The 15,810-nt window shown below is 39.7% G+C and overlaps 1 protein-coding gene and 1 long non-coding RNA gene across 3 annotated transcripts; one reads left to right on the top strand and one right to left on the bottom strand.

Annotated features, from left to right (window-relative positions):
* Positions 1–1,619: 1,619 nt before the first annotated feature.
* nfkbid (nuclear factor of kappa light polypeptide gene enhancer in B-cells inhibitor, delta) lies at positions 1,620–12,607 on the top strand. 2 transcript variants are annotated; one of them, XM_078171834.1, is made up of 12 exons: positions 1,620–1,774; positions 5,829–5,965; positions 6,066–6,099; positions 7,427–7,617; positions 7,723–7,904; positions 8,375–8,480; positions 8,597–8,743; positions 8,828–8,879; positions 9,013–9,170; positions 9,823–9,939; positions 10,082–10,246; positions 10,365–12,607. In XM_078171834.1, exons 1-12 carry the CDS (start codon positions 1,759–1,761, stop codon positions 10,434–10,436), a joined length of 1,377 nt encoding a protein of 458 aa, XP_078027960.1. In that variant the 5' UTR covers positions 1,620–1,758; the 3' UTR covers positions 10,437–12,607. The 2 variants fall into 2 exon arrangements, with proteins under 2 accessions (XP_078027960.1, XP_078027961.1); XM_078171835.1 differs by having other exon boundaries at positions 6,069–6,099.
* Positions 12,423–15,348, bottom strand: LOC117265657 (uncharacterized). The gene is made up of 4 exons (XR_004502425.2): positions 15,221–15,348; positions 14,293–14,328; positions 13,297–13,334; positions 12,423–13,199 (listed from the first exon to the last, which is right to left on the bottom strand). It is a non-coding gene; the product is annotated as an uncharacterized LOC117265657 (long non-coding RNA).
* Positions 15,349–15,810: the final 462 nt, after the last annotated feature.

Below are 15,810 nucleotides of genomic sequence, written 5' to 3' on the forward strand. Positions count from 1 at the left end.
ACAAATGAATGCATCAATAATAATAATCCAGTAATTATATAATGATTCTACAGTGGGCTATTTTCAAAAGGAGCACTTTACTTTTGGGACTTTAACTACATGTTGATGCTAACACTTTTGTACCTTTACTTAAGTAAGATATTGAATGCAGGACTTTTACTTGTAACAGAGCAGTTTTACACAGTAGTGTTGCTACTTTACTGAAGTAAAAGACTGGCACAAGAATTTCCTTCGGGATAAATAAAGTTGTATTGAATTGAATTGAATTATTTCCGTACTCTCAGCTGCCTTTTATTTAACATTTGGCTCACTTGTTATTTCACTGTTATATTTCTCCACATTTTACATCTCTCTATGCTGTTGTGTTGTTAATGGGACAAATAGACACTTAAATGTTTAGTCATTTGGTAAAAACAGATTCATCACTGTGTCCCAACGTGATGTCTTGATGTCGCTGTTTCTTAGATGACACAGAGTTTCCTGTAAGGCTGTGTCTACAGGGTTCCTTGAAGAAAATAGGTTTTTACCTAAAAGACAATCTGTGAACCAAATTAAAACAAAAAATCAGCTGTCGATTTTTTTTTTTAATTGATTGACAAGTTTATTATAGTGTAACAAGTTATGTTTTCTGAGGCTGGAAACATTTAGTTTAATCGCGCACATTTGTGTTAACATTGGAGTATAATATAATTTCACAGAGTGTGGGCTTTACACTGATTTAGTTTAAGTTTTCATTGATAAAATGTAAGGAAATCTACCCTTTGACATACAAAGAAAAAGCCTGATTGGACCATTTATTTGTTTTCTAAATAAATACTTTAATGTAGCTTACTGCTGTGTTTAGTTTTGTGTTTTGGTATTTTGTGATAGTTGTGTTTCTTTTATCGAGAAACAGAACAATATTAAAGATAGAGATGTTTTCATTTTTCCCCAAGTCACAGACTCAGTTATTATTTTTGATTTTAAAACACTCTGCTTGTTCATTTTTATTACTCACTTCTTTTAGATTTCAGATGCAAATAGTTATACTTTTTACTCTATTTACTTGGCAGCTAATGTAAGTAGTTACTTTAATTAACTTTTAACTTACAGATTAGTATTAACAGAAACATGAGATCATCTAATAAAGTATAGAATATAGATAGAAACAATTCATTTGTTATAGTTTGTTAAAAATTACTAACCTGTACCAGCCTGAACATTAAAATGTTACTTACCTAGTAATGTATTAGTAAAACATCCAGCTTAGTAATAATGTACAGATGAGAGCCATTCTGTATAACATTTAATACTTAAATATATTTTGCTGATAAAACTTGTGTTTTCACTTCAATATCATTTTGACTTTCACTTACAAAAAGGTATTCTACATTATTGTGCCTCTAATTTACTGATATAAATACTTCCTCTATCGTTGTGCTTAATCTTAACGCACCTTTGTCTTGTATTGTAGTAGTTTTTGTTCACGCAGGTAATGACTGTTCATCGTATTTCATGCAGTGGTTTGCCATAATGGTGAAGTGTGTGGCTTCCCCTCTCTGCTAGAGGGCGTGGAGCACAGCTGGGGGCGGTGAGGGGAACAACGTGCTCTGTGTGTACAAGCAGGCAGCAATAAGACAACAAGCCACACAGACTTCAGGCGAACCAGAACATCACGGATCCCTCCGGCGCTGTAAAAATCACATCATCCCGTTTTGAAGAGACTGAGGGACCGAGAGGACGACCTGTTGAAGATTTCAAAGCAAAACAGTTTCTGACATGCACTTTGATAAATGTGAGTACATTTAATTTGTTATTTATAGGCAGAATACAGGTGTTATCACTCGGGTTATATGTTTATATAGAGCGCAGCTTTAATGGTGAATGTTAAATGGTCTGACAGTTATGATGACAACTTTTACTTTGTGAAGTTTATGCAATTCTGGACAGCATTCTTGTTTTCTTTTATTTATGTGTTATTGTTATTGTGATAGTGGCAGCATTATAATGATTTAAACTTTGATTGTGTTTATAAGCCTACAACATCACACACCTCTCATAAACACATTTAATACATGTTGTTGTGACTTTATTTTTATAGTTTGGATCCTAAATCTGACTAAAATGAGCCTTAGTAAAGTGTGTTTTCAAAGTAAGACTATGCTTTCTAGCCATTAGGGTAATATATATGTTAAAATTAAATACATTTTTACAAATTACTACAGTTGAGTGATAACTTCATGCACTTTCTCTCGGTTTTACTGAATGACGACATAGTTCTGGCGAATCCAAGAGTCAGGACATCATTTGGGGAAACCCTGATGCACCTCCACCCCTGCTTGCTTGTTTTCATTTCCCCTTTTGATTAATGCCAGACAAGCAAACAGCGTGACATGACAACTGAACTTTCTTTGTTTGTGCCTCCCTTTGACACAGGCCTGAGTGATTACATGTTATGTCGCGCTCAGTGGGTTCTGTTAAACCCCAAAATGAGGAAATTGGCTCTGCAGTGCTTCTTTCTTTCTCTGCGGCGCGAGCCAAAAGAGAAAGGTCGTCGGAATCCCCAACCTCCCACGCACATGACTCAATGTCCAGGGGTTTCCACATATCCTATTTGAATAAAACACAGAGAATAGCCCAAAGCAGTGTGGGGGCAGAAAGTGCAAACTCAAAATTTATATTTATGTGGGGGCTATGATGTCCTCCTACTCTTAGAGAAAACACCAAAAGCCATTTCCTCACTTGTACTTTCTCTCAGCTGATGTGTCAGACTGGAAAGTGTTGAGCACCTGGTCATTTACTGGTTAATATAGCGTGTGTAGTTACAGGTTGCAGCATTACATCATCTGTAAAAAGGCTAAAGGTGACATTTAGTTAAAGATCAAATGAGTCAGGATTGAGTAACTTATAGTAACACCTTCTGAACTTGAAAATGAAACTTGGTGCTGCTGAAATGTACTGACTGATGTCATTTTACTCTGATAAGGTGACCTTTATTATGTGGTGGGAGCAGGTCACACAAGGCCTCATTGTTTAGGACAGGTTTTCAGCTGGAAGTGGAAGTACTGTGTTTGAGAGACAGAGAAGACGCGGCTAACCGAGAGAAATCTACGCTCCGTGAACTCTCTTTTCTCTCTCGCTGGTGGAATTTGCATATTTTGTTTTTTAAAACGACACCCTCTTTGTGTTAGCTCTGGGGAACAGACATGTTTTGTCTCCGTGCGGCCCACCACAGCAGTCGACAGGCTCAAAAGAAAATGACAAAAAAAAACATGTCTCTTCCTCTTCTTCTTCTTCTTCTTCTTCTTCTTTGGCTCTGCCTCCCAGACATGTAGGCGCAATAGAAAGCACAAGGCAACTACACGTGTCGAGATGACGTGTCTGTTACACACCAAAGGCAGGAAGATGTGGTTTGCCTTTCTGTCAGCGTAACGGAGCGAGACAGGAAGGTGTCATAGAAAATTAGCAGTGGCAATCCCATGCTAAAGGTTTTCTGATGAATCTGTCTGGTTTTGCACAGCCTCACAATCTGCGTTCCTAATGGAGGAGGTTTCTCAGAGGTTTATCTCTATACTCTGGTTCCACACACACGGGTGGAAATATCACTTTATCTTTCATGTGTGGGGTGAAGTTTTTGAGGAAACAACCTGTGTGGTCACATTATGATAGCTGGAAACATCCGAATTCTGTTTTGTAATATTTTTCCTATTTTTCTCACCTGTTCAATGGAAATGATACTTTTTTTTTTTTTTTTAAATCAGCAAGGGGAAAACATACTCATAGTATAATGGATCTGATATTGATGTTCTGTTGTCTGAAGGGGAGCAGAAAAATGTTACCATGGAGAAAGTGAGCAGGCAGTATCATCCTAATGTTGTTGTTTTCTGATTAATTTGTTGAACCCTGCATGATCTAAAGTCCACTCTTGCTTTATAAACATGATTTATATCTTACTTCTATTGTCTAACACTGACAGTATTTGGTTTATTGACAATTCATTACTTTAGTAAAAACAAAGTCCCTCTTGATGAGATTAAAAGTTAAATTTTAGATTTTAGAATTTTCACTCTATTATCTATTCTATTATTTATTCTCTACTTGGCATATTTTGTGATTTTGTGAAATTGCTACAAAAAGAGAGAGCCCAAAGTCTGTCTACATGAAAGTTAAAGTTTTTGTCTATTGATTAAATCTGTATTTAGATGCAGTTTTCATGTTTTGAAAGGACAAACAAGTTTTGTAGTTTTGGAGGAGGGATATAGGAGAGGTGAAACGAATAGTGCCTTCATTGATTAGGCAAGTATTTTGATAATTGATTAATCATTTTGGTCACTTTTCAATCAAAAACATCAAACAGGTTTTTTTAGGTTTTTGACTGCTAGTTGGACAAAAAAAAAAAGAAAACATCACTTTGGACTCTGAGATACTGTGATTTTTTGGGGGTAATCTCTTCCTGTTTTAATAATAGATCATAAATGATTAATCAACAATTTAGTCAAGTCAAGTCAACTTTTTTATAAAGCACATTTAAAAAACAACTCACGTTGACCAAAGTGCTGAACATATAAAAAATAAAAAATGAAAAAATACAGAAGAAACACAATAACACAAAAACCAGAGCCATAGCAGCAACATACATAAATACATGAATCAAGGCACAAATAAGCACAGAGTGGGAGATTAAAATATCATGTTAGGGGGATACAAATGCTTTTGAGAAGAGATAAGTTTTGAGCCTAGATTTAAACGAGTCAATGGAAGGGGCAAATGTGATAGAAGGGGGGATGCTGTTCCAGAGTCTGGGGGCAAAGGCACGGTCACCCCTGTGTTTAAAATTGGAGCGTCGTACCGCTAGGAGCCCCAGGTCAGCCAACCTGAGGGATCTGGAGGTAGTACAGGGGGTTAAAAGTTCTGTGAGGTAGGTGGGGGCCAGACCATTCAGGGATTTATAGACAAACAGAAGCAGTTTAAAATCAATTCTGAATTGAACAGGTAGCCAGTGGAGAGAGGCCAGGATGGGGGTGATGTGGTCTCTCTTACGGGTTCCTGTTAGAAGTCTGGCTGCAGCGTTTTGTACCATTTGTAAGCGGGAGAGAGATGATTGATTGATTCTGGTGTACAGTGAATTGCAGTAATCCAGGTGGGTGGAAATGAAGGCGTGGATGACTTTTTCTAGGTCCTTGAATGTGAGGAATGGCTTGAGTTTTGAAATGGTGCGGAGTTGGAAAAAAAAACGGCTTTAACTACTGAATTGACCTGTTTATCAAACTTGAGTGGTGAATCAAAAATGAAACCAAGGTTTTTGACGTGAGGTTTGATGAAAGTGGATAGGTTGCCAAGACTGTTGGATATCAGGTTGATGTTGTCAGAGGGGCAGAAGAGAATGATTTCTGATTTACTGTCGTTGAGTTGAAGGAAGTTTGCTGCTATCCAGGACTTTATTTCATTAATGCAGTTGTGGATGTTGGTGAGTTTGGACTGGTCGTTAGGTTTGAGGGGAAGATAAAGCTGGGTGTCGTCAGCATAACAGTGGAAGGAGATGTTGTGTTTTTGAATGATTTGACCGAGGGGGAGCATGTATATGGAGAAGAGAATGGGACCTAGGATTGAACCTTGTGGGACACCGCAGGAGAGGGTAGCTGAGGGGGAGGAGAGTGAGCCAATGTTTATGGAGAAGCTTCTATTGTTGAGGTAGGATGTGATCCAGTTCAGAGCAGTGCCATTATTTGGAAGAAATTCAACAACCTAACTGTTTCATGTCCAAACTATTGACCTCCAATATCCATTGCATGTAAATGAAATACATGACCACAAAGTCATTCCTTTTGGCATTCATTTTTCTTTTTCAGCGCCGAAAGAGAAGCCGTGTTGCACTCTGCCCACAGTCAAGAAACTCCTGGAGGAGAAGAGAAGGCGTGAGACGTCGTCTGTGCCCCCCTCCTGCTCTGCAGCCAGCACAAGCCCTGCTCCTTCAGCTACTGTCACAGTAAGACAGTGCACAGACAGGATCACAATCTCACCATCAGAATATTTATCATGAAGATGTGATTGCTTATGATTTCTCTTTTTTTCTGTCTTTCTTCCAGCAGTTGTCTTCAGCAGAACCATTTACCTGTACAGGTAAGAGAAAGACAACTTCTGCACAACATTTAAAGGATAGATCTGGTGATATACAGCTGGATATAACTTGTTCCTCTGCACCGTTGAGCTTCATTGTTGTCCAGAAAATTAGCCACGCTGTTGCTTTGAGTGACATGTTTCTTCATTATGATGAATATGGAATTCCACATACACTCTATCCCCAACAAATAAACGGTTTACTCCTGATTTAGGAAATCATTTTGCCTTTTTTAAGATACAAATTTTAAGCAGCTGTAGGGAGTTTGTAACTGGTTATGAAACCATCAGTAAGAAGATTAGCTGTTTCTATATAGTTGCTTTTATTGCTTGACCCTGGGTCCAATTCCCTGTGAAATCAGACAATTCTTTTATGGCATGCAGACCGGAAAAGCCTATGTTTACATCATCTGAAGTAAAGTTTTTACCTGCCTTAAAAGATTTTTCTCCAGACATTATATTTTGTGGTTCTGGTTGATATTGGGGCAGGACCAGCCATGAGAAAAAGAAAAGACTTGACAGAAATAAGCTTAAAGGGACAGCGATGGAGCAAAAACACAAGTCAACCTTAGTCAGTTATTCAATAGATGGAAAGAATTTGGGAATTTGAAAGGATGTTCATGATCAATTCTGAATTGGCGCGCTTCCTCTCAGACAGCTATGCAGTATGTCTTAAGCGTTCTTAACAAAAGTAGAGTGCCATTCTCAAGCAACTGAAGCTTTTAGCTGAAGGCTACATTTAATCTAGGTGTCTGGATGGTACTAAAAACTTAATTTCAGAGTCATAATATCAAAGTTATTAAGCTTAACCAGCCACAAATAGATACACCACCTCATCATGGTGCATCCTGCAAACAGCTGTGTTTAAAAGAATAAAAAGTATTAAAAAATAAGTAGCAGGTAGCATGTTAGCTTCCTTGCTAATGCACATAGCATCAAGGCTGAGTCCTTACCACAGAGGCCTTGGTGGTTTGGGTTCAGGTCTGGACTGGGCCCTTTGCTGGATGTCATCCCCTCTATCTCCCCCATCTTTCCACTCTCTCTCTGCCACAAAAAAAGTTAATATTTCTTTCACTAACTTCCAAAACACATGCACTGCTAGGCTAGCCTGATCAAGATCTTTAGGACACAAGGTGATGGTGCTCATGGGAAATGCAGTATGCATCCCAAGAAACACTCCTGCTTTTGTCCACAGGTGCCGCCAAAATCAGTACAAAATGAAAGTTCCTTGTAGTTGCTTTATGTTTTCTTGATCATCATGTCAAACAACGTATGAATATTACTGACTGAGTCATCAGTATTATAAAACAGTCCATCCTCCCTACTCTAGGTGCATCAAGCAGCTACTCAGACATGGCAGTGAGCTTTGAGCAGTGGCCCCCAGCACCAGAGTCTACACTCAATTACTACCCCAACCATCCAGGATCCAGCTATGCTGCAGCCTACAGCCACCCAATGACATCTGAATACGCCACACAGCAGCATGACCCAGGATATGGAGACACAATGTCTCAGACATTTGTAAGAGAAATGCCTTCGTCACTGGTTTTTAACTAACATGTTCTATGTATCTGTATCATACCTTTATGATGGGTTGACCTTTCTGAACTGCATTCCTCTGAGCAGGAGGGCTCGATGACGGTCGCTGATCCCAACATGGTATCGCCTTGGTCATTTCTGGGTCCCAGTCAGGCTGCACAGCTGAGTTTTGGTTCGTCGTTGGACGCCACCAAGTTGGAGGAGGCCAGGATGCTGCTCAACGGGATGGACTACAGCAGAGCCACTGGGCAAGATGAAGATGGAGACACGTGAGTGCTTATGAGTGAGTGCATGTGCTTGAGAATGTGGTGTGCGGTTTATATGTGTTTCAGTATATCTGCTAGAGAGGCTGAAGAAAAAGAATATAAATAACTGACATGTATGGGCTACTCATTTTTCTTTGAATGCAAGATGACACTGATAGTACACACACACAGCTGACATTACAGTCTTGTGTGAATGTGCATGAGCACACAATTTATTTACTTCCATTGGAGTTTCGTTTTCAGTCACATGCTAAAAGTGAGAGCCACATGTGCAGCTTGGTAATCCTAGAAAGATTAAGAAAACCAAAATATATCAATGAGTCAGCCGATCATGCTCGATGATTAGAAACTCAGATAATACGAAAGGACATACTCAACTGTGAAAGGGGAATAGTGTGAAATTGGTTGTGGGGATTACGGCGATTTTCCAGCCTCGTTTAAAACTGATTTATCTTGTGCTCTTGTTCTGTCAGCATCCTGCACATCTACACTGCCAAGGGGCTCAGGGAGTGTGCCTATGCTGCTGCAGAGAGGCTGAGAGATGTAGACAGGCTTGATGCCAAAGAACACAAGGGAAAGGTATGAACAAAAACATCTTCCAAAGGGTGCAAATTGCTCTACTTTTTTTAATCACAAACATTAGCACAGGATTATTCTTCTCTAAATAAATGTGTGTAACGAATGTGCTTGTGCAGACTGCTTTACTGGTGGCGGTGACAGCAAACCAGCCGGAGATTGTGCAAGATCTGCTGTCGTTTGGAGCTGACATCAATGCCTGTGATGTTAAAGGACAGACTGCCCTTCATCTGGCTGCCCACTATGGCTTACCTGGAGTGTTGCGGGTAAAGCAACAGCAGCACTGAGTTACTGAGTTACAGAAAAGTTGGTAATATGGAGCTGATCTTAACAATGATTCCTTTTTGTAGGCAATTCTGTCAAGCAGGCCGGCTGTCAACCTGGAGGCTCGCAACTTTGAGGGTAATTTAATGTTTTACAATGGTTAAACTAGCCATATGTTAGAATTTTTAACAAGTTTTAGCACCAATTACAAAATATTTACATGATTAGAGCCTTAATTTAAATCTTGCATGTGTCTTCTTCTTTTCCTCAGGTATGACTCCTCTGCACTGTGCAGCCATTTCGCACAGTGTCACCATGAAGGCGCTGTCCAGCAGTGGGATGCAAGATATTAATCTTCGGCCCAAGGCTATGGAGAAGCTCTCCTGTGTGGAGATGCTTCTCAGCGCGGGGGCGTCCCTACTCAGTCAGGTGCAGTACAGCTCTTACTTTTCTCAGTGTCATGTAAACTGCCTTGCTGAGTAATGGGCCAAGATCCATAGATGTGTCACAATAGGTGAATGAATGGACAAATTAGTGGCCACAATCAGAAACAGAAAGCATCAAAGCTGAATATGCTAATCACTGACCCATGGGAGAATTACTGAACAGGCTTACTGAGCACAGGCCCAGGGCTCTTAGAGTTTATCCTTCACCTGCACAAAATCACTCAAAGAGACATGTATCGACCAAGAAGAGACTCAAAATGACCTCAAGGAACCCCAAAATGACCACAAAGAGACACACAGAGACTCACAATGACTATAAAAAGAGGCAAAACAACCACAAAGAGACACAAATGAGTAGAAAGACATCTAAACCACAGAGAGATGCCTAATGACTACAAAGAAATGCAAAACAACAACAAAAAGAGGCTTGCTTATATGTAGGAGAGGTGACGGGGCCCTCTGCATATCTGTGTCCAGGGGCTGATTGTCTCACAATTCACCCATACACCTGACCTTTCAGTCAAAGTACACACTTCATAGGGGAAGTGCCCTGGTTTGATCTAACCATGATGATGTCATCGTACTTGCCATTTCCCTTTTTTACTCTTACATCACATTCAATTCTCCAATTCCAGGAAATCAAAAGTAACAAGACCGTGCTGCACTTGGCAGTAAAGGAGGGGAACATCGATCTGGTGACCTATCTGCTGAGGATTCCCCTGCCCAACATGAAAGACTTTGTCAACTTGAAAGTGAGTCCGACACTGACACAGAACTCATAACTGGATATTACATGCGCATGTGGGTTTATGTGCATGTACAAGTATGTGTACTGTTTACATACCTGACTATAAACAGTCTGAGTCATGCTGCATTTTTCCCTTTTTGCCACAGGCGCATGGTCACACAGCTTTACACATGGCAGCTGGTCTCCATGGTAACCCCCACCAGGAGGAGATCCTGCAGCTGCTGCTGCGCAGAGGAGCTGATCCCAGTATCCGCAACCTGGAGAACGACCAGCCAGCTCACCTGCTGCAGAGCGGCCTCCAGGGAGAGCAGGTGAGCAGCCCAGAATTTTAAACAGTCAGCCAGCCAGATATGAAATGTTTTAGTCCTGCTGTTTCTGTTTTTATCAAGGGCAATTCATTATCATCTTAATTTATGTTTCACTTTCTAGCTCAAGCTCATGCTGAAGAAACGGAGCGCTTCCTCTCGGCGACGTGTTGTGTCCTCGCAGGACCAGGAATGATTTTAAAAATCCCCACTTGTAATCCCCATTTGGAGGGAAAGAATCTGTCTTAAGATGTTGCCTCTGTTAAGAAGGGGATTTACAGTTTATTGTTATGTTGCTTTGGGAGTCTCTGGCCCTAAATATTGTTAACAAACTACTTTGGCATATTAATCTCTAGATATAATTCACATTGGATTAGACAAATGATGCTTTAATGCACAAAGCTTAAATTACCTGTGATTTAGTGTCTGTAAAAAAAGCTTTATTTATTTTAATATGCACAGGGTGAAGTATTCATGTGTAGGCGAAGCATTTCATTCCAAAATGTGATCACCTCCATTGGACCTTTTCACAAATTAGCACTCAGATCTCAAATTCTGACTATTAGAGGCATTTTAATTTTTGTCAGAATGGATATTTAACATTTTTAGATGAGAGCCTTTAAAGCTGTAGTTGCTAACTTTAATAACATAACTTTTAACCACATTTGCTGAAACTGTCACTATATCTGCACAGTAGTTCACGAAACAGACAATAATGGCATTTACTAGAATTTACCTCGGCTGAAGGAAAATGACCAATCAGAGCCGAGGAGTCTCAACACAGCTGTCAATCATGTCTATCACACCTCGTGAACTATGGTCAAACTGTCAAACTAGGCAGCGCTGATCAAATATGGATCAAGATTCTGTCTCTGCATTGCCTATTACTCACCTCAGATGTCCTCAGTAACATATTTTAGTGTACTGTTTAGCTGTAAAACGAGAAACCGTGCTCCGACTCTCATTTTACAGCTAAACAGTACACTAAAATGTGTTTCTGAGAACATTTGAGGTGAGTAATAGGCTTTGCAGAGGCAGAATCTTGATCCATTTGATCCACACTACATAGTTTGACAGTTTGACCAAAGTTCCCGTGCAGCGATTGACAGCTGTGTTAGAGAGTCCTCGGTTTATCATTAATTAATGTGTGGTATAAGGAGGCAGATGAATATGATTTTTTTCCACAGATCATCTGACTCATGTACAACTGTGTGGATATAGTGACTCTTCAGCAGACATAATAAAAGTTTTCTTATCAAAGTTACCAGCTACAGCTCTAAACAAATGGAAAGAAAGAGCATTAGTTATCTTTAAACAGCAGAAGGTATAGACGTCGCTGCGGAAGGTGGAGTAGTATTCATCTTCGTAATGGGCCACACTCCCAGTTTAATGTTGATTTCTGTGAAATCGTTTGTATGACCTCCAGGACAATGTCCCTGAAACCCCTCTGACTCTCTTGTCAAAACCCCCATCATACTAAGTTATCATATTGATACACTGAGTGATGGTTTTGATTTCAGTCAGCATGTGTGCTTATGTTAAGAATGCGTGTGTTAACAAAAACAAAAACAAAAAACTGAATCACATAAGTTAACTTTCTCTCTGTATGCATCATACTTACATGGGTAACATCAAGTACAATTTTTCTTTGTGGAAAAAGCGACTTGACAGTGTGTAAAGCTATTATGTACTTGAAACTTGATTGTGACAAAGAATGTGTTTATCACAGAGACATTACGTGAGTAGGTGCGGTGACAAATTGTCTGAGTAACTGTACATTTTAGTCATGAGTCATGAATAAAAGTACAATAACACTGTATTCAAAGTTCCATCTGAATGTTTTGATGTTCAGGGCATCCTTTGAACAGTCACATTTAACATTTGGCCACAGAAATTACCATGATGGAAAACATACCATCCCACCAGAAAGTGATGGTGTAAAGAATTTTTATTTTTCAAGCCCATTTTCCACCATCACAATGAATGTTAGTCACAAAGGTCTGAAATAAGGTCTGAGTTGTGTGTCACATATGTGTCATCTCTGCTGAATTCCCATAAAGCACAAAAGAAAGATCAATCTCATGAGTAAACGACATATTGTCTTATTTCTACATTACATTTACATCACTTTAAGATATATATAACGTTAAGAACAAGTTCATTATAAACTGATAAAACCACGTTGAGTAGACAAGACCTTTATTTGAAACAGCGGCCTCATTTTTCAGCTTTACAGGTAATACATTTTAATTTGTAATACCATTGCCTTTGAATTTAATAGAAGAAATTACTACTAATAAAACAAATACACATTTCATCTATTGTAATATTGATCAAAGCATTTTCAAAATAAAATACATTGCTAAACATTGTCTTATATTTTATTGTAGCCACTTGTTTTTTGCCTATTCTTATCAGTGTCTTCATCATTTTGTCATGCTGAATAAACAAGATACCAACAAAAAAATTAAGAAAGATAAAGGCATAAGATAACTGTTACAACTGATCAATGCATGCGTTTTTTTGTTTTGACCTGGAGATGTACTCTATAAATATTTAATCATGCTATTAATTTTATTGCTCTACATGAGTACAATGTAAGAGAACGATTGTTGCTTTTTTAAAATTAAAAGTACCTCATCAAGTCTCATGTTTGAGTGTTTTTCCTTTTTTTTCCCCCTTCTTTTATTCCCACTCAATTTGGAGCCATCTTTAGATACATACACAGTACATTGCTATTATTGTAAGACTCTCTACAGAATTCAGTGGGAGGCTCAATGAAACCAGGTCAGGATGTGTTGGAAAACCCTGTATATTGATCATCCAGCTGGCTGAGGTATATTAGCCATAACAGGGATGGCCATAAACAACCAGTGTTTGTGTGTTTTCGCTGGCGGGGTTCCTGTGACAACTTCTTCCCCTTTCAAGTGTTATATTTTCTATACACTTTGAGGAGGCACTGGAGAAGAAAAGAAAATAAATCAGAGGGAACAGCAGAGAGGAAGTGATCATTATTGAGCTGCACATAATGATCCTAATCAGTAAAGTGAACTTACCCTCTGTCTTTGGTATTTGGGTACCAGAGGAGCTGGAACTGCAAACAGAAATAATGACATCAGTGGACATTTGTGTTGTTTTAATCCATTCAAGATGGCTGATTATTAAATATAGTTTGAAACCTGTTGCCACAACTTCAACCTGGAGCTAGATTTGATTATAGCTATAATCAGGCTCCAGGAGCAGTTGAAGCCACAGGGTTCTGAGGTGTAACTACAGACCAATATGCAGCTTTGTGTCCCGTTCAAACAGCAGCTTTTGCCTCTCTTCACTTTTTTTTGCCATACAAGCGGCATGCGATAATATCATATCACTGCCCACTCACTACCAACACATGAGGAGTGTGATGCATACATTTTTAGAGCAAGCACCGAGATAAAGGGAAGATCAAAGCGCTGCCCACATATGATTTGCCACACACGGTTCTGCGTAAAACTCTTTTATGTGTTGGGAGTGTGTTTTGGGTTGAGTGTGCAGAACAAGGAAGGGGGTATTCAGAGAAAAGGCATCCAGGGCAGGGATAGGAAAAGGCTGTGGGAAACTCAGTTATAGTCAAAAAACAATAGTGGAACAGATTTCCACCCTGGTTGGGTATCCCCTTCAAGTCAGATTCATACAGCATGCACAGGCGCATCATCCACTAAGCTTTACACAACTCTTACTTGGATGAGGATTTTACACATTTTGTGAATTTTTTACCTGTTTGAGGAATCATAGATTAGTTACAAAGGTAAAGGTGCTCATGTAATAAAGCCTCTTTATTCAAGTGATATGTAAGAGAAGGTCTAAACTTACTGAGGGCTATTAAAATGCCAGAGACAAACATGACTACAGCGAGGACAACACCTGTGGTCCGCAGTGTCTCATAATCTACAAGGGGCAAAACCGTATGGGACTTATTGGAGTTTCTGATGAACTTAATACATACTGTTCTAGAAAATTTCACAATTGAACATGGTGCTTGTGATTTTAGTAGCAGATGGTGTGAATCTTACCATAGTCAAAGTCACTTCGGTCTGGGAACATTGATTCTGCAAAGAAAGAGTCCAGTCAGTTACAGAGAACATAATAAAAGTGTTATGTTGACTGCAGCAGTGACCTTTATCAGTGTGTGTTCAGTCCAGCACTACGGACAGCAAGGTTTGCAGCTCCCCAGATCTGCAGGCTTGGCTCCACAGCTCCTCAGGAGTATTTTTTTTCTCCACTGAGAGGAGCTCAATGCAGCATCTTTGCTCAGCAGAAAAAGATGCACCATGAAAAAGTGGGTTACAAGCCAGCTGCATGATACAGCACAGGGGTATCATCACAGCAGCAGAGGAAACAGAGAGCTTGAATAGTAAAAAGAAACTGATCAAAGGGTGACTTGCAGCTTTAGAAGCCACTGCTGTGTTTAATTTTAATGCAAAACTCTGAACTAATACAGTGATTGATTTGGCAAATGTAAGGGTGTTTCAGGCTGCAGCCTGTGCCAGATTGATGGACTATCTGAGCGTCAATAATGCGGCTTGCATGTTGCTGAACCCTCACTCCCAAGTGGCTGAGCCAGCACTTTGCATTTCTTTCCACTGTTTCTTTTTGCCACAAAGGCTGCCCAGTTTGAGAGAAACAAGCGACAAACATCTTTAGTACTTCTTATCTGTTCATCAAAGGGAGTTCACTGAAGAACTCCCTTTGTCACAACACTGATACATGCATCAGCAGTAAAGTGGCTGCTGGCACTGAAGCAACGATGCAGCAGGCTAATTTACAACATAAAGAAAGGTATGGAAACAAAACATTTGACTCATCCAAATTAAAAGACAAATCACAAAATGATCACACATATAACAACCTAACAAGTCATTCTTTCTCAACTCTGTATAGCTCACAGCTGTTTCACAAATGTTACACCCTTTAACAACCCATAAAAGAAAACTATCAAACCTGTGGTGGCCATGGCTGCACTGCAGAGATGTAGAAGCGCTCCGTCTCCCAGATATTTAGCAGCTTGCTGGGTTGCAGTTTAAGGGTGGATGTGGAGCAAGGTAGCTGGACAGGACAGCATGCAGAACCCTCTCTATAAACTCAGCAGGGACCCTCTGGTGGCCGCAGCGAAACATTGCACTCACAGAGGTGGGGGTGCTTCTGTAGGCTGAATGTGGACTACAGGGGGTAGTGGGTCGCTACAGTAGCCTAAAATTGTAATAAATAGTAGTAAACAGCTAATGTAATTTTACATTTTACAACAGTCTTGTGTGGTGTGTGTGAGTGTATGATGGAGGTGTGCATGTGTAAAAAAATGAAGATATTAGGATTGTTTCAATAATTTGTCTCTGAATATGATCTATATAAATATTGCTTGCATGTTTCAAATGCACCAGCCTCTATCCCATGTGTTGTCTTTTGTGCAGTGCGGTCAGCCCGTTCCTGCAACTCCAGCCCAAAAAATACAGCCTGCATATGCAGCTTTGACATTCTGCCAGACTCACTACAGTTGAACATCTGCCAATAAACCAGCCCTGAACACAGAGATA

This window comes from Epinephelus lanceolatus, chromosome 10 (assembly GCF_041903045.1).
Source record: "Epinephelus lanceolatus isolate andai-2023 chromosome 10, ASM4190304v1, whole genome shotgun sequence".
Classification (NCBI taxonomy): Eukaryota; Metazoa; Chordata; class Actinopteri; order Perciformes; family Serranidae; genus Epinephelus; species Epinephelus lanceolatus.

Excerpts from the sequence above, each read along its gene's own strand:
- nfkbid (XM_078171834.1), top strand. Across the intron at positions 8,880-9,012 it reads GGAGGCTCGCAACTTTGAGG|GTATGACTCCTCTGCACTGT; the intron begins GTAATTTAATGT and ends TCTTTTCCTCAG. Across the intron at positions 10,247-10,364 it reads GCGGCCTCCAGGGAGAGCAG|CTCAAGCTCATGCTGAAGAA; the intron begins GTGAGCAGCCCA and ends TTCACTTTCTAG.